This window comes from Amblyraja radiata, chromosome 17, assembly GCF_010909765.2.
Source record: "Amblyraja radiata isolate CabotCenter1 chromosome 17, sAmbRad1.1.pri, whole genome shotgun sequence".
Lineage (NCBI taxonomy): Eukaryota > Metazoa > Chordata > Chondrichthyes > Rajiformes > Rajidae > Amblyraja > Amblyraja radiata.
In genome coordinates, this window is record NC_045972.1 from 36326908 (window position 1) to 36345743 (window position 18836).

At 42.8% G+C, this 18836-nt stretch overlaps 1 protein-coding gene across 2 annotated transcripts in view; it reads left to right on the forward strand.

The window, feature by feature from the left end:
- The first annotated feature begins 365 nt into the window (after positions 1-365).
- fa2h (fatty acid 2-hydroxylase) overlaps positions 366-18836 on the forward strand; it is an 80928-nt gene continuing 62457 nt past the window's right edge. For both annotated transcript variants that reach the window (XR_004414529.1, XM_033036163.1), the window contains exon 1: positions 366-823. Coding sequence is in view for 1 of the 2 variants with exons in the window: in XM_033036163.1 (XP_032892054.1) it covers positions 524-823 (300 nt within the window). In the remaining variant the exon portion in view is untranslated. The remainder of the gene's footprint in view (positions 824-18836) is intronic.

The window sequence follows — 18836 nt, forward strand, 5'->3', positions numbered from 1 at the left end:
ATCTACTGGACACTTGCACATGGTCTCAGCTCAGTGGGCGATTTCAGACTGAGAGTCAGGGAAGAGGGAGTCATAGAGATATGGATGGGGTAAGGTTGTAAAACGACAGAGCTAGTTTTCTTGTCCCAGCACGTAGTTTATGGTGACTGGAAGTCGTGGAGGCATCTGTGTGCAAGGGAGGACAGGGCGGGTGTTGGGTGCTGATGTTAGGGGCATGTTGCCTAGGGTTGGTGCTTAAGGTTGGGGCATGCAGCCCTGGGCTGATGTTGATGCAGGGCGAGGTTGGGGGGTGGGTCAGCGTGTTGGGGGCGCGCTTTGGGCGGGTGTCCGTGGTGGGGAGGCGGGCCGGTCCGCGTCAGGTGCATGCCGGCGTCATGGGCTCATTACAGTGAGGCGCTGGAGGGAGGCAGTGGTGCAGCAGCAGTGGAATGCGAGCGGGTGAGGCCAGAGTACAGGTCGGCGGGCAGCAACAGTAGTGGTAGTAGCAGCAGACGACACACACATACATACACCTCTCGCCCTCATGGAGAAGCGCTACTTCAGCATGGCCGAGGTGGAGCAGCACGCCTCGGCCGAATCCTGCTGGATCGTCCACGAAAACCGGGTGTACGACGTGTCCGCCTTCATCCCGCGGCACCCGGGCGGGCAGCAGATGCTTGTTCAGCGGGCGGGCAGGGACGTGAGCCGGGACATGGAGGGGCCGCCTCACCGCCACAGCACCAACGCCCGCCGCTGGCTGCAGCAATACTACATCGGGGAGCTGAGGCGTGAGGATGACCAGGGAGAGGAAGAAGAGCTGGAACAATTCAGCCAGAAACAGCAGGTAAGGGATTTGTATTAATTTAAAAAAAGGTTATGAGGTCCACTATGAACATTGCCACTAATGTTCCTCTCTCCTACCCAACTCCATTCCTTCTGGGGTTCCCTTGCAAAGCCACTTCCAAATTACACTTTGTACAATGTTATCTTTCTGAGGGAATGACATCTTTCCGAGGTCGGATTGACACTTTATCTCAAAATTATTAACTCGCCCTCTTCCACTTCGCGCCACAAAGTAACGCAAACATGGATTAGTAAGTAGCAAAAAGTAAACAGTCTGTCCATGTGGGGCAGCGCTGGCGGTGACTGCAGAGAGATGGGTTAACATTGGCACAGCTGGAGTGTGTGTGTGTACGTGTGTGTGTACCTGTGTGTGGGTGTGTACCCGTGTGTGTGTGTACGTGGGTGTGTATCTGTGTGTGTACCCCTGTGTGTGTGTGTGCGTACGTGTGTGTATCTTGGTGTGTGTGAGAGGGTTTACTGAGGAGGAACGCAACTGAAGTAGTGCACTTCTGTAAACAACACACACTGAAACTCCAGTCTAGTTCTTTGTAACCTTTCGAGACCGTCAGCGTGTTATTTATTTTTTGTTGTTGTTGTTCGAATAAAAAAAAACCTCACACCTGCTACAGAGTATCTGGAACGGGACGGGTCCAGGCTGCGTGTGGGGAAATAGACTAGAGGGCGAGCTTTCCTGAGCGCTCTCGCTCTCGATCAATGCAGATGTTTGAAACATAAATGAAGTGGGCGAGCTAGTTTTGATTTGAATTCTCAGACCGAAAGTATCTCGTCGTGGGGAATAAAAACTTAGGCATGTGATACAGAGAAAAGGGGAAATTGGTTAAAAAGCAGCATTACATAGCCATGTTCTGGGACGAGTGGATCTGCACTTGTTCGTGCTGTGGAGAAACAGGTGCAGCAAAAAGCTGCTTTTTATATGAAAGGGCGTTGACTGGTACAACTAAACCGGTTCAGCAAGTACGTGGGGCCCACGGTTTACATTTAGTTTTCCCTTCCTTTCGTTGTCCCCGTCAAGTTTTTTTTTGTTGTAAGGGGAGGGAGAGGATAAGGAGAAGAAAGATATAAAACACTTTTTAAATTGCCGTTTCGGAATCGGCGGTATCGAAATTACAAAGCAAAAGCTAGGATCTGGTCACAGAATTGCAACTGTAAGGAATTGGTGTCAAGGGTCGTGGGCTAATTCTAGTTTGATTAAATGCAGTGTCGCTGTGTTACAGTTGAGCTGTTTGCAAATCTAGGTGCAAAAATTGATTCCCAGTATTTACCTTGGTATCTCTCGCCTTAGTTCGTTATACTTTTATTGCAGAGCGAATTTTTAACACGGGGGCTGTATGATTAAGGTATTTTGATATTGATGTAGTTAGACGATTAGTGTATTTTTCCAAATTGATTAAAACTGAATTGCATATACAGGTTATTATATAAAGCTTTTATGGGTACCACATTCTTCCTAAATTTGCAGGTATTTTCTCTTGGGTATCCAATTCCGAACTTTACAATTAACTCTTACATTTTTTTCAGGCAGAGCATTAAAAATTGCCATAGCGATTGCTATTTTAAGTGTCTTTCTTTTTGTACTTGGGTTATTGGCACTTTAGTTGCTGTAATTAGATTCTCATATATTCCCCGCATTATGTCCCGTTGTGATCACCCCTATCGAATCTGTTCCGCCAATGTTCAGGAGAAAATAATGCCATCTTCTCTATTTTAGTTAGTAAATTAATTCTGTGTTGCACCTGAGGGCTTGCCATGCTGTTTTCTTTTCTCTTCAGGTGAATTGAACCCGTTTCACCAGCTGAGGCGTGGTTAAAGGCGCGGTTGACCGACAGAAGTTGCTCAGTGTCAATTAAAGCAACAGTCAACTGTTGGAATGTGTTTGACGGCAACTTCCATGCTTTATTCCCCAATCCGTTACTGGTATTGTTAAGGAAGTTGCCTGTTTTTTTAATGTTCTGCCACATTCAAGAGTTAATGTAAATCCAGGATTCTCCAAGCTTCTGCTTCTCAAAATGGGCTTATAGACGGTATGTCTGGTAAAATTCTGGTTATAGACGACATTTCCTCATTGTTTCTATTGAAATTGTTGCACTACTGTGCCACAGATTTCTTCTGCGTGATCGGCCAATTGAAATCACATGAAACCCGCTTAAAGTAGTTGCTCTCCTTGCAATTGATACCTTTTGAAGTGTGTATGTGTTCAAGGAATGATTCAGTTCAAACTCAGAAATCACTGTCGGCAGTGGGCCAAGATATAGAATGTATACTTAGACCAGCAGAAATAAAAGACAGGTTGTTTTTAATATAAAATGGAATGCAGAAACTAGTCAGCAGCTCATCTGATAGGGAAAAATTGACATTTCAGATTGGTGACTTGTGAAAACCCATTGTTTCTGATCATTGCCATAGCGATTGCCATTTATTGCTATAACATAAACTCTTTATCCACAGATGCTGCCCGACCTGCTGAATATTTTTGCATTCTCAAATCTGGGTATTTATTTTGCGTGACCTGCGTGAGTTTTCTCCGGGAGCTCGGGTTTCATCCCACGCTCAAGATGTATAGATTTGTAGGTTAATAGTCTTGGTATAATTGTAAATTGTCCCTAATGTGTGTGTGTGGGATAGTTTGTGTGTGGGGATTGCTGGTCGGCGTGGCCTCGGTGGGCCAAAGGGTCTGTTTCTGCGCTATATCTCTCAACTAAAACAAAAGGCTCAGGGCAAGTTGCCATGAAAAGCTCACTGGACCATGTGGTGAAAGCTGTTGGATAGACGGTAGTAATTTGGTGACCTGTTGCTGCCTTTAGTAATGGAAATAAATGTCAAGAAGCATGATGGCATATTGTTCTCCATTAGATATTTTCGCATTGCAACACTCTCCTCAAAATACTCAATTTGTAACTAAATTCAACAGTAAGAACGTTTTGATGATCCCACAAAGATAAGAAGTGGAGCATATCTACACACTAGTGCTAATGTAGAAACAAGGAACTGCAGATATGGTTTACAAAGAAGGACACAAAGTGCTGGAGTAACTTAGCAAGTCGGGCAGTATCCTTGGATAACATGGATGGGTGATGCTTTAGGTCGGGACCCTTCTCAAGACTGAGGTTGGGATCCTTCAGACCGAGTCAACAGTCTGAAGAAGAGTTCTGACCCAAAGCATCACCCCTCCATGATCTCCAGGGATGCTGCCTGACCCACTGAGTTACACCACCACTTTGTGTCCTTCTTCACTACTGCTAATGGCTGTGCCACATAAATTGTAACTGGTTCTAGAAAGCTTCTCGCTTTACTCTTAGTGTTTATTGTCAAGTATTTATTATCAAGTGCAAGTACAATGAGAACTCTTGCTTGCAGCAGCATTGCAGACACATAGACTCATTCAACACAGGAACACATTATAAATGATCCAAGACAGTGGGGGAAAAAAGGTATTAGTGCAAAAAAAAAATCGACATCTTTAATTTTAAATAGTGCAAATAGATGATTGTTTTCAGACTTTTCTGGAATTTGATTTGAAAATGATAACTTAAAGGGATAGACCAATAATTGAACATCCAGAACAAGGGGTCACAGTATAAGGATAAGGGGGAAATATTTTAGGACCGAGATGAGGAAAACATTTTTCACACAGAGTGGTGAATCTCTGGAGTTCTCTACCACAGAAGGTAGTTGAGGCCAGTTCATTGGCTATATTTAAGAGGGAGTTAGATGTGGCCATTGTGGCTAAAGGGATCAGGGGGTATGGAGAGAAGGCAGGTACAGGATACTGAGTTGGATGATCAGCCATGATCATATTGAATGGCGGTGCAGGCTCGAAGGGCCGAATGGCCTACTCCTGCACCTATTTTCTATGTTTCTATGTTATTGACTACATTTTTCATTTGTTAAGCTACAAATATCTTGTAAAGAGCTTTGTTTTGCATGCTGTCCAATCAAACCTGATAATACTACACATACATATAATCAGGCGAAACTCAAGTACAATGGATAGAATGAGGGGAAAGGTAAAGTGCACAATATTATTCTCAGCATTGTGCCAAAACTATCAGTGTCAAAGTCCAATGTCCGCAATGAAGTAGAGGAGAATTGGAGTCTGCTCTGTCTGATGAAAGGCTGTTCAGAAGCCCGAATACAGAAAGGAAGAAGATATTCCTGCATCTGGTGGCATTTGTTTTCAACCTTTATCTTCTACCCGATGGGAGTGGGAAGATGGAATAACCGGGTTGGAAATGGTACTTGATTATATTGGCTGTTTTTCCAAGGCAGCGTGAAGTGCAGATGGAATCATTGGTGAGGAGTCTGCTCTGTGTGGTGGACTGGACTACATCTACAATGGCCTGCAATTTCTTGCGGTCTTGGGCAGAGCTGGTACCAAACCAAGCTGTTATTGCCTCTGCAAGATGCATCATGAGCCTTGTCTGCTATTGCTTTACATTCTCCCCCTCCCTTCTGGCTTATCTGATAAAGTTAATGTTCTCTAGATGTTTGCATTTTTTTAACATAGATTTTGACTGCCACTCTTGCCATGTAACTCCAGTTAGTTGCTAAACCTTTCTCGGTAGGTGTGTTTCATTGTTCAACGATACAAGCATCTTCAGCCTTGTGGTATCAGCATGACACATCATTTTCCTGCCATTATATAATAGTGATGATTTATGACGATATGGGCGTTTCACGCAATGATAAACATTTTCAAGTAATTCCAGACTTTGATGTTCATCCAGGATTAAATTATTTTCTTTTATCAGTTTGTTCTGGTAGAATATGCATTGTTAATGGCAAGTGGTGTCAGATGAAATAAGTCCTTTTGGCACTTGTTCTGTGATCAGTCTTGAATGTCTGAGCATCACGTGATGTTACACCTATTGGGTGGGAAGATGTGATCTACAATGGCACTCACTAAAACAGATTTGATTTCTTCACACACTCCAAAGATGTACAGGTTTGTAGGTAAATTGGCTTGGTATGAATGTAAATTGTCCCTAGTGTGTGTATGATAGTGTTAATGTGAGGGTATCTTTGGTCAGTGTGGACTGAAGGGCCTGTTTCTGTGCTGAATCTTTAAACTGAAACTAAGAGAATGATCTCATCATTGCAAGTCATATAATGAAAGTTGTCCTGCCCCTACTTTCATGGGGCTGAGTGGTGTGATGAATTCCAAGTCATTTTCTGTTGCAACTGGACCTGTACATCCTGTTTGTAGAGTGCATCCTCCACATATTGGAACAACCTGACAATAAATTGAGTTATTGGTAGGGTTTGCAGGGTCTCTGGTGTTTTATCCAGAGCAAGCAAATTAATTGTTCAAGCACAGATACCACCCCAAAATTGATCAAAGCCAAGAGTTGGTGTTCCCGGTTGTGAACCATTTTATCTCCTCTTACTGTTCTCATACGATTTATTTCTGATCTTGACTGCCTCGGTTGTTTGAGTGATGCCACATGCAAAGATGAAGAGCAGCAACTCTCATTCCACTTGGGTAGCTTCCAACCCAATGGTGTGAACATTGAATTCTCTAATTTCAAGATGTATCTGCTTTCCCCCCCCCTGCCCTTTTCCACCTGTACCAGTCCCTCCAGCTATACATTTCACTCCTCTTCTTGCCTTATCTGACACCATTTTGTCTCCTTGTTACCTTGTGCCTTGAAAATAGTTTGCGTTAGGGTCAGGCACCATCTATAGAGATTTTGAGTTCATGATATTTCATTTGAAATGTGAAAAGAGCATGGGTATAGCTTCCTCATGCTTATTTGTTTGCAATTTATCAATGTTATTTATGTATCCGAAATTGTCCGTGGTGTGCTTGAATTCTTTGGTAAGTATTTAATAAGCATGTTTATTTATACAGGATTCAACTGGATGAATGTTCATTGGTATGAAACATGGAAGCTTTCGCAAACTGGTTTCTTCTTGGAATTAGATTAGATTAGATTCCTTTATTGTCATTTAGACCTTTCGGTCTAAACGAAATTATGTTGCCTGCAGTCATACACAGAACCAATAAAAACAAAACATACAATAAACACAAATTAAACATCCACCACAGCTCCGGGCCGCTGCTCCGGGTCCTGCAGTCTCCGCTCCAGGCCGCTGCCCCAGCTCCGGGTCCCGCAGTCTCCGCTCCAGGCCGCTGCCCCAGCTCCGGGTCCCGCAGTCTCCGCTCCGGGTCCCGCAGTCTCCGCTCCAGGCCACTGCCCCAGCTCCGGGTCCCGCAGTCTCCGCTCCAGGCCGCTGCCCCAGCTCCGGGTCCCGCAGTCTCCACTCCGGGTCCCGCAGTCTCCGCTCCAGGCAGCTGCCCCAGCTCCGGGTCCTGCAGTCTCCGCTCCGGGTCCCGCAGTTTCCGCTCCAGGCAGCTGCCCCAGCTCCGGGTCCCGCAGTCTCCGCTCCGGGTCCCGCAGTCTCCGCTCCAGGCCGCTGCCCCAGCTCCGGGTATGTAGAATGAGTATGTAGAAAGTTTGCTCTTAAAATAGGATGTCGTGTCATTTACTAAACTAAAATGGCAGTTCGGCTGGGTAGAACACAAAGTGCTGGAGTGATTCAGGGGATCAAACCCTGGCTGTTTGTCTGATGGAGTTTCGACGGAGAGGCTGGCTGCAACTAGTTAATATTTTGGATGGGGATTGATAACTGACAGACAAAGTCAAACAAGAAGTATCAGCCGAAAACTCACTCAACAAGAGTCAGATTATCTACCAATGGTAATTCTCCAGCAGCCCAAACATCTGCCCTTGACCGGAAACTCAACTGGATTAGCCACTTGCACTGGTTATGATTAGATCGGAGGATGGGATATTCTGCAGGGAGTATTTTCTGTCTCTCCAAAGCCTTCCTACCATTTATAAAGCAAGCTGGGAATGGGTGGAATATTCTAGTTCAGCAAAATCGAAGCTCAAACCATCCAGTGCAGCAGGCTGCTTGATTGTTACCAATACCCCCTCTAACATTCACTCTTCCCGACACCTCTATGGCTGCAACCTGCAACACTGTTCTTTCCTCATAGTACCTTCCTAAAGCCACAACGTGTATCGCCAAGAAGGCGATAGGATCGGGTTTATGAAATGATCATCTGCAGACTTCCACTAATTTGCATGGGAAATAAATGATAACTAGGCATTCAACGATACTTTTTGTGGGTGAGGGGTGTGGATGAACTTTCAGTCTTTTACTCTTGTCTGCTTGTACTTATTGGTTCATCACCGAACCCCCCCTCCCCCCCCCCCCCCCCCCCCCCCCCCCCCCCTTTGCTGCTTTGTGATGACTGGGAGAACTTTGCACAAGGGTCCTGACCTTTATGCTTTCTAGAGTTGCTGCCTGACCTGCTCAGTTGGTCCATCACCTTTTTAAGAAGTAAATTCCTGATTAGGTTGTAGTGAAAATTGTAAAATCCACTTTCACCTTCACTGTCTTGGCAATTTTGTTTCTTTTTATGTTTTGACATGAGTTACTAAGTTACAGGAGCAGAATTAGGCTGTTCGGCCTATCGTGTCTGCTCTGCCATTCAATCATGGCTGATCAATTTTTTTCTTTCAACCCCATTCTCCTGTCTTCTCCCTATAACCCCTGACACGTGTACTAATCACCCAATTTTATTTGGGTGAATGAGGGCAAGGCGGTGGAACGATTTGAAGCAGAGCATGAAGATATTAAATGAGCTAATTTAGGTGCAGTTGTCGGACCGCATTTCATTGTTGCAAAGAATCCACTTTGCCCTGGATGGGAGTCCTGGATAAGGCGATTGGATCAGTCACTATATACCCTGTTATAGCTGAAGCAGTGGCTTTTGCTGAAAAGTGCCAAACCCCATCAATGAACCTTGAGCGGGCAGGCAGATACTAAATTCATAGTCGTAGATTCATGGAGGACTATAGCATGAAAGCAGGCCCTTTGGCCCCAAAAGTCCATCGCTCCATCAAACATTCATTTTCACATTAATCCTCCCCTAACCCGTTTTACTCTTGCCGCCTTCTCTTCACTTCCCACCACTACCAATTACCACCACTACTGGCCAGTTAACCTACCAACCCACGTTATTAGAATATACGGGAGGAAACCATAGCACCTAAAGAAAGAGGTGCAACTAATAGAGCAGCTGCAGTAACCGCAGTTCATTTCTGTTCTTCAACACTGTGTCTATGTGGAGTTTAGATGTTCCCTGTGATCTTGTGGGACCTTCAGGCACCATGGTTCTGACAAAGTTGTCAACAGTGCACATTGCTAAGGGTCCACGTGGACAATGAGCTCTATTCTGGGTGACTAAGATTCTGACTGCTTGAACCCATGGTGGCATTATATGGGGCACATGGATGATGTGATTTGGTAGTCTCGCCCCAGTATAAATGTGACAGACTTATTCTGTTCATTAGCTCAGGGACTGATGTATTTAGGGTTGTTGGCAGGAAGAGAAATTACTCTGGAAACAATGCGCGAGACCACACTTTCTGGGGCATCCATAGGTGCACTTGTGCAGAACTACATGCAGTGCCCCAAGATGACCCTGAACTTCCAGTATCTATAACTAATTCCCATTTCATTTCCAATTAGACCTTTGTCTCTGACCAACAGTGGAACAAATTTAGGAAGCGATAATAAGCTTGGACATTATAGTCCTGAAACAATGCAACTTTAGTGCTTGACAATCCATTATTTCTCCCAAACGCCATTGTCTTTCATTAGCCTTTTATCAGCAAGCGCCATCACCTCATGCCACTCACTTCTTCCCAAACACCTAATTGCAGAGCTTTCTGTTCTCCACCTGACTTTTTACTGCAAATTTTATTTCAGTATTTCGTATTTTGACAAAAATTGCTTTGGGTTGCAATTTCATCTGGTTGCAATTTCATCAACCCAAGACTATTCTTTCCATACAGATGTTGCCTGATGTGAATATTCCACCATTTTGTTTGGTCAATAGCAATGCTGCTGCTTTAAGATTGTTTGGAGAACTTATTGTTATTGAAAGTCAACCTTTTGACTTTCTCCACCGACCCTTTGACGAAATGTTTTGTCAGATTTTTACATTTTTTTTGCATTTGATTGGGTTTATCATGATTAGAAGTCTGCGTAGATCTGTTATTTGAATTGCTTGAATATCAGTGGTTCTATAATGTGTTTGCTTCTCTGCAATGTTGCATCTTCATTTTAATCCAAAACTAAATGAGAGCGTGGACCCTTCAATGAAAGATTAGCAATAAATATCCGGGTTGGTGTTTCATTGTGTGGTGGATATTGCAACGTCATGAGAAACAAATTGTCACAATATTGCAGCGGACGTGCACCGGGATCATGGTATGTGGTTACGACGATAGACAAGCCAAATGGGCTGCTTTGCTGCATGTTATTGTGCTGCATTTGTTATTGGAATCGCTCTCGTAGAAGTGTAGTGTTTTACACACTGGCACCGCTTATGGTTGCTGCCTCACAGAGCCTCAGACCTGGGTTCCATCCTGACCTTGGGTGTTGTCTGTGTGGAGTTTGCATGTTCCTTCTGTGATCACATGGGTGCTCTTGTTGCCTCACACATTCCAAGTCCATGCGGGTTGTATTGGCCAATGTAAATTGCCCATTGTGTGTAAGGAGTGGATGCATAAGTGGGATAGCATAGAATGAGTGTAAACCTGGTCAGTATGGGTGTGGTGGGCTGAAGAACCTGTTTACATGCTCTACTCTTTCAATCATTTACATGAATTTGCCCTGTGAATGAGGGAACACCTTTTTTTAATCTTCAAGCATGTAGCTGAGTCTGACCACAGAATGCCAGTTATAGACCCGTCATTCCCACTGAGTTTGTTGAGCAGGCACAGTTAAATGTGATATTAATAGTGACTTCTGCAACCTTTGGGTAATATCTATGGCATCAACAGCCTTGTTTAATGTCAAGGGGAGATAGTCAACGTCCAGGTTCAGGAATAGCCTCTTCCTACAGCCATTCGGCTATTAAACACTACAACCTCAAATAAGCTCTGAACTACATAGACCATTATTGTTATTATTGCACTATTAACCTTTTACCTCTCTTATATTGTTTACAGTGTACTGTTTACATATTCTGTTGTGCTGCTGCAGGTAAGAATTTCATTGTTCTATCTGGAACAAATGACAATAAAACACTCTTGACTTTTGACATTGCCCGATCCTTGTGTCATGAAGATATGACTCGCCACATAAACCAGTCTGAAAGTTGTCCAGATTTTGCCGCGTCATGGCATAAATCATTTCATTGTCAAGAGCTGCACATTGCAATCCACAATGCCCCTTTTTACTTTTTATGTGAGGAGGGTCATTGAAGTTGCAGCACCTTGAGTTTGGAATGCAATTTCTGAGGAAACTTTTTGGAAAGTGACATTTTGTTTCCTGACACAACTATCAAAAAAAATGCTGGAAGTACTCGGCAGCTCAATGCAGCATTGGATAGAGTGGATGCGGAGAGGATGTTTCCACTAGTGGGAGAGTCCAGGACCAGAGGTCAATGCCTCAGAATTAAAGGACGTTCCTTTCGGAAGGAGATGAGGAATTTTAGAGTCAGATGGTGGTGGATCTGTGGAATTCATTGCCACAGAAAGCTGTGGAGGCCAAGTCGATGGATATCTGCCTGGAAGGCAGAGATGTAGATTATTGATTAGTACGGGTGTCAGATTATGGGGAGAAGACAGGAGAATGAGGTTAAGAAGGAAAGATAGATCTGCCATGATTCATTGGTGGAGTAGACTCTGTACCAAATGGCTGCCTTCTGTTCCTATAACTTATGAACTTATGAATATCTGTGGATGAAAATGGACTGACACTGTTGCATTTATGATGGATTTGACTCCTAAGTTCCCAACCCCATCTGTTTCTATTGATTTAAATTTTATTTGGCCAAGTGTGGCATTGTCAAAAATGATCTTTGCCGTTCTGATTTTTCTCTTTAGTCTAATCTTTAGACTAACGTGTAAATTGTCCTGGAGCTAAGTAGCTCTTTAAGGGACCAAATCTGAGCAAGTGAGAAGATTATTAATTATTCTCACTCAAGTCATTGCTGATGATATCTTCCGTGAATAAAGCTGGGCAGTATTTTGCCATCTTAAATTTATCCACCATGAGCAAGACAAGATGTTAAAATGGGCAACTTTCCCCATTTTGTTGGGTAACAGAACTGTGTTTGCTGGAATGCCTATTAGTGCTGTTTTGGGCAGACTTGCATCTTGCCCACTCAACAGGTCTAGATGTTGAACTCTGCATTTTCATCTAAACAGGCCTATCAACACAAATGTATTTGTTCTTGGTTGTAATATATCATTGAAGAAAATAGCATTGTCTCGTTAGCAGCTTGCTTCACATTGGGCAAGGATGCAAAGAATTGGCTTTCTATCAATTTAGAAAGCGCAGCAACAAATTCTCATCCCTTTTCACGTGGCAAGCACTTTCCATTGTGTGTTGGGAATACTGTAAAAAAATACTGGAATTAAGAGGACGTAACTGAAAGCTTGGTTTGATTTATGTTCAAGAAACCACCTAAATGACACAGTGGGATAGGTTGGAATATTTGCAGTGCATGGAATTAATATTGGAATGATTCTGTTTTTGAATAAGCAAGTATAACAAATTTCCAGGATGATGGATATCAAGGAAGTTGTACTCCATAGAAAGATTTTAAAGTTAGTGAGAATTTTTGAGTAAACTTTGTTTGCCAAAGAAAAGGCTGAACCAGATTTGGAGTGTTTGTGGGCCGCGGAGATGGACGTTTGTTTTTTTATCTTTCCAGAGGAAAGTTACTTGACCGACATTGTCTTTATTCAGATTACTAAACGGTGCAATGATTGAGCAAGTTCAAGAATCTTATTTAGAGATGTTGCCTCAGCGCGCTCTCTCTCGTTTATTTAACAACTGCATTTATTGAATCTGCAGCTTACTTGCCATTAGCTAGTGTCTTGCTCGTATCATTTCAGCAAACTGATTTGAAAGCCTTACTCCAGTAAGCACATTTTTCACGCTGATTTGGGATTATGTTGCTAAGGAAGTGACTTTCGTTTGCTGTGGCTTCTTTTGGATTAGGGTGTTAAAAACATCCTTTATTCATGCTGGGACAAAATGACACTATTTGAAGAGCAGTGATCTTTTCCCTGAGACCCGTTTATACTGATTCATCAACTGACTCCAATCAGGTGGCTCCTGTGAAAGATTTGTGGGCTATATGGTGATTTTGTTCTGGCAGCTCACGAAACACTTCATTCTAGGGTTTTTTTGTAAACCATCAGGTACTCTGTTTTTATTTTCCCGTTATCTTAAAGACCTGTTGCTAGGTTCATTGACTACTGTAAGTTATCCCAAGTGTAGGTAAGTGGCAAGTGAACCAAAGATAAATTGATGGGGATGTAGCGAATGAGATGTAAGTCTACAGGGAAATGAAAGAACAGGACTGATACAAATGATTTGTTGGAAGCTGGCATGGTCATCGTGGGGACAGTAATCAATGCCTCAGTAGTGAGTAAATAAGAGCTAACATTTTTGGGACCAGTCTTCAGAGCACTAAAATTAATATTTATTTTGTTTATGTAAATGTGTGCAGTGCAGATAATAGTTTGGTAAATATTCTTAAAATGCAGTGGCAGCACTATCCTAGCTGCCTACTCTTTGAATAATGCTGGATATTGTCACATTGTTGATGATTCTGGTGCTTAACATTTGCCATCTCTTCCCGATGTTGGCGTTCTGTCTCTTGTCTCAGCAGACAAAAGCAACCTTTATCCATCTGCCCGCTGCAGTCGGCCTCTGAATTAGAGCCACTGTTGAAGTTGTTTACAGGCCCCTTGCAGATCACAGATTGGGCACCAATTTATTAAAATGGCCTTTATTTCAAAGACTGCGTCTTAAAAGAATCAATTGTGCTCTGCTTAAACCGATTCTTCATTTTGTTGCTAAATTCCCCAATTTAAACCCCCCCCCCCCCCCCCTCCCTCCAAAGAATCAGCTCTGTTTTTGTCCCCAATGTGGGCGATGCTTTTCAAGCATCTGACAATGCACCAGTTGTAAGTCCTTCCATGTTATTCACTGTTTACTACTCTGCTATTCTGCAGTGGCTGGAGATATTTGAAATGGAAAATGCGTTTGTCTGAAAAGCATCAGTCACATTATTTGGGACGCACAAGAAAATGCTAGAATATTGAGCAAAAAACTGTGCTGAGGGAACTTGGGCGGGGAGAATGTGTCGGGCAACACCTGTGTGGAGGGAAAGGACCGATGACAATTTGTGTCGGCACTTCAGTGAGAACGGTCCCAACCTGAAATGTTGTCTGTCCATTCCCACTGCAGATGTTGCCTGTTCTGCTGAGTTCCTCCAGCACTGTTTTGCCCACAGTATTAATGCTGTTCACTCCAATAATCAATTTCTGTATTAATTTGGGTTTGTTTTCCTCATGTGTACTATTTTTCTAGATGAGCCTCAAAGGTGTATTTAATTTGATATTCATGGACCTATCCATGAGTACTCTAGTCCATATATTTTCTTTGCAGTTAAAACCGACCCGATGTTCCTGCTAAGTCCACAGAATCAGAGTTGAGCACATTAATTTTCTGCCTTCCTCACGAACTTTCACGAGGTTGAGCCCAGATTGGATGAATTTTGAAATGGAAACATCTGCTGCCTGGTTCTACATTTGTACGGAGTAATTGGGAGAGTTTTTAGAATGTTATCAGGAATGTATTAACAAAGCCCAAAATTTTGTATCGATTTGGAGTGGAGGATGGTCGGGAGGGAGGGGAGGAGAGAATGGCTAAATTAATACAGTTGTCTGGTTTGGAACAGAAGCCTAACAGGTCAAGATAAATTTTGCACCTAACAATTTTTTCAATCCACATCTTGTAGGATCTTGTGTGTAAATTGTCCACCTGCCTAGGTAAGGAGGTTTAAATATAAAGAAAATTCATCTGTAGGTGTTGAATTCAAATGACCATAAGGCTGTTCACACTTTATTTTTCTGTGTTGGAGGAAGTGCTCATTAAATTTAACATAACCCCTTGTACCCTTGTAAAACCCTACTTTTGCAAGCTATGCCCTATCCTTCCTTCTGTCTGCTTTATTTTTTATTGCAATCCTCCCTGGAATGCTTCTATCCTTTGGCCAGGTGTATATCTATTTCTAATCTTCACCTCTTAACCAGTATGGTCAAGAAAGACCTCTTGCACTGGCGGTCTTTATGGACCACACAGCCTCCACCTTTAAAACTGACTTGAGGTCAACTTCTTTTATTATCCCACATGAAATGCATTGGGAATAATGTTGACTGTTTAGAAGCATTCTATTGAAAAGTTTAAAATGTACTCATGGAATATTTCTCAATGAAAATTGATGTCATGCTATCTTTAGCTACTGTGCTCCATCCTTGACCACAGGTTTCAGACAAAGGCATATAAAGATGCCAAAATGCAATGTGAATTTGAGGATTGGAAGTGATTTTAAGAGTTGAACAAAATATAGAGCATGTGGGTGGGGGGGAGGGGGGGGGGGGGGGTGACAGATACTTTTGTTCACAAAATTTCGTTCAGACCGAAAGGTCTGAATGACAATAAAGGAGACTTTGACTTTGACTTGAATCGAGCAAGCAGCTTGGTGGGAAAAGCAGATTTGTTTCCTCAATTGAGTGACAAGCCAAATTTTACAATGGTTGAAGCATAGCTGGTTTGATTTTGAAAGTGGCTTTTTTTCAAGTCTTTCTCATCTGTTTGCTGTGTCTGCATTAACTTTGTTTTATTGGACCAGTCCGAACATGACTAGTTTCTCAGTTTAAGCAACATTCTGGTGTATTCTTACTACAAGAGCAAGCGATTTATGAGAATTCCACCATTGTTTGTTCTTCCACATCTAATGACCTTCAATAGATTCCAGCATGTTTATATTAACTTGCCATGTGCTAACTGGTTTGCAATTCCCAATGTTACGCCCCGCCTTTCACTAATGGGCCTAAGTGCCATTTACAGTGGATATTCTAGAATTGAGGGAATTTGAAAGATCTCAATTCTGGGTAACCATATTTACCGAGCCTTAATGTACGCTAGGATGTTTAATCTGAAGAAGGGTTCAGACCTAGAATGTCACCTATTCATGTTCTGCAGAGATGCTGCCTGACCTGCTGAATTACTCCAGCACTGTTTTACTCCAGAGGATTTGTTTGCTTTTGGTTTTCCTGTATCTTTAAAAGTAAATGTCCTTGTGTCTTATTCATTATTAAAAATTTCAGTAGTTACCTTAAATTTAAACTGGTGGTGCTTTGTTTATTTCACACCAATCAACGCATGATTTGATTCAGTCTAATAAGGGCAGCACAGTGGCGCAGAGGTAGAGTTGCTGCCTTACAGCGCTTGGAGACCCAGGTACGAACCCGACTACAGGTGCTGCCAGTGCGGAGTTTGTATGTTCTCTCTGTGACCGCGTGGGTTTTCTCAGCGATCTGCGGTCTCCTCCCACACTCCAAAGGCAAACAGGTTTGTAGGTCAATTGTATACATTGCACCTAGTATGTATAGGATAGTGTTGATGTACGAGGATTGCTGGGCGGCATGGACTCTGGGCCAAAGGGCCTGTTTCCGTGCTGTATCTTTAAACTAAGCTAAAAATTTGAAAGAGCACTTTAAAACTACTAACAAAATGTCTCAAGCCACATGCATAACATTTAAAACAGAGTTGACACCAAGCCATACAAATTTACTGCATGCATGCTGAATCTTTATAAAAAGTTGCTTTTTTTAGGAAGCATGTTGATTGCCTACCAGTCATTAGTGATTAGAAAATCCCGGATGATTTATGGCAGAATTGGAAAGGCAAGAGTTATTTTGTAGGCCGCAGTAACGTTAAGTTGCAATTTCATTTAAATACAATGGGTAAGGTGAGAGTCAACTATCAGCTGATGTAGATCATTGTATAAGTAGGGATGACCAAACAAATCTTGAGGGGGAGGGGGTGTGAGATCAAAGGGTTTTAACCAACAAAAAATAAAATGCAATAAAATAATCAAGAGGTAACACTCATAAAGGGATTTAATTTGCAGATGGACCATAAATTGGGATTACTGTAAATTGTGGTTTCATGATCCATGTGGACACTGGGCCAAATGGTCTGTTTCCATGCTGTATCACTTTGACTTCTTTTAGCATATACACAAGAGGAAGCTGTAGAGTTCGGGGATAGGGCCACGGTACGTCTCGACCAAGGATTGTTCGACGTACCCAACAAAGAGGCAAGCATAGCTGGGGCCCATGTGCGTGCCCATAGCTATGCCTTGTATTTCGAGGAAATGGGAGGAGTCAACCAGAAAGTTATAAGGGTAAGGACCAGCTCCGCTAGGTGGAGGAGAGTATCAGTAGACGGGGATTGGTTGGTTTTCCGGTCGAGGAAGAAACGGAGGGCTTTGAGACCTTCCTGGTGGGGAATGGAGGTCTAGAGTGACGACATCCATGGTGAAGATGAGGGAATGGGGGCCTAGAAAATTGAAGTCCTGGAGTCGACGAAGAGTATGTGAGGTGTCTTGAACATGGGTAGGGAGGGATTTAACCAGGTGGGGGAGGATAGGATGGAGAATATGGAAATAAGTTTGGTAGGACACGAACAGGCAGAGACAATGAATCTGCCAGGACAGTCAGGTTTGTGGATTTTGGGGAGAAGGTAAAATCGGGCCGTGCGGGGCTGGGGAACGATGATGTTGGAGGCTTGGGAGGGCAGGGAGCCGGAGTTGATGGGGGGGGGGGGGTATATAAACACTGATGTAATTTCTACATGGTAAAACCAAAATGCATAAAAATGACCTTTATTAAATCTGACAATGAGCACTTAAACTACATGTGATTTTTTTTATTTTTCCCCCCCCTTTTTTTTCAATTACAAATCTCAAATTGCAGAGTACAGAGGCAAATAAATAAATGATGGATCTTTGTCCCAAACATTGTGTTGATCATCTGCAGCCTGGTATTTCCCAGATAGTTGCAATGCAGAGTGGGGGAGTTGGTGGCGAGATACAGGTGTGGATGGGATGAAAGACTGGATTAAGTCTCAGTGTTTTAGCATTTCTGCAGAGCTATACAAAGAAAGGGGAATATGGCAGATTGGGAAGGATACATGGTTGAAAATGAAGGTGCTGGCAACTTAACGAACTGGCATGTTTTTGAATGATGCTAAGCTGTGACCTGCAGATGTAAATGATACCAAGAATAGATCTTTTGTTGATTCAGGAAATATTGTGGGTGAGGAAAGAATACTCATTGCAGGTTGTTTTTTATCTGCTTATGACTAAGTAAGAAGTTCAAGTTCAAGTTCAAGTGAGTTTATTGTCATGTGTCCCTGTATAGGACAATGAAATTCTTGCTTTGCTTAAGCACACAGAAAATAGTAGGCATTTACTACAAAACAGATAAATGTGTCCATATACCATGATATAAATATATACACACATGAATAAATAAACTGGTAGTGCAAATAACAGAAAGTGGTTGCTAATAATCAGAGTTTTGTCCGAGCCAGGTTTAATAACCTGATGGCTGAGGGGAAGTAGCTATTCCTGAACCTGGTTGTTGCAGTCTTCATGCTCCTGTACCTTCTACCTGAAGGTAGCAGGGAGATCAGTGTGTGGCCAGGATGGTGTGGGTCTTTGATGATACTGCCAGCCTTTTTGAGGCAGCGACTGCGATAAATCCCCTCGATGGAAGGAAGGTCAGAGCCGATGATGGACTGGGCAGTGTTTACTACTTTTTGTAATCTTTTCCTCTCCAGGGCGCTCAAATTTCCGAAAATGGGTCTGAGCCACTGATTTGGGATGTTATTTAAGCTTCAAAGCTGTAGTTGGTGGGAAACTGTTTTTGCTTGAGATGGTCTGGAACAAAACATTGTGGTAAGATAAAGAATGCCTAAAGCTGCCTTGGTGCATAGATCAAGACTAGTACCACGGCAGCATAAAAAATATATTTGAGTGATGTAATCTGTATTCATAAAATGTTGGTTACGCTTGATATAAAGGTTCGAAGGTCAGTTTA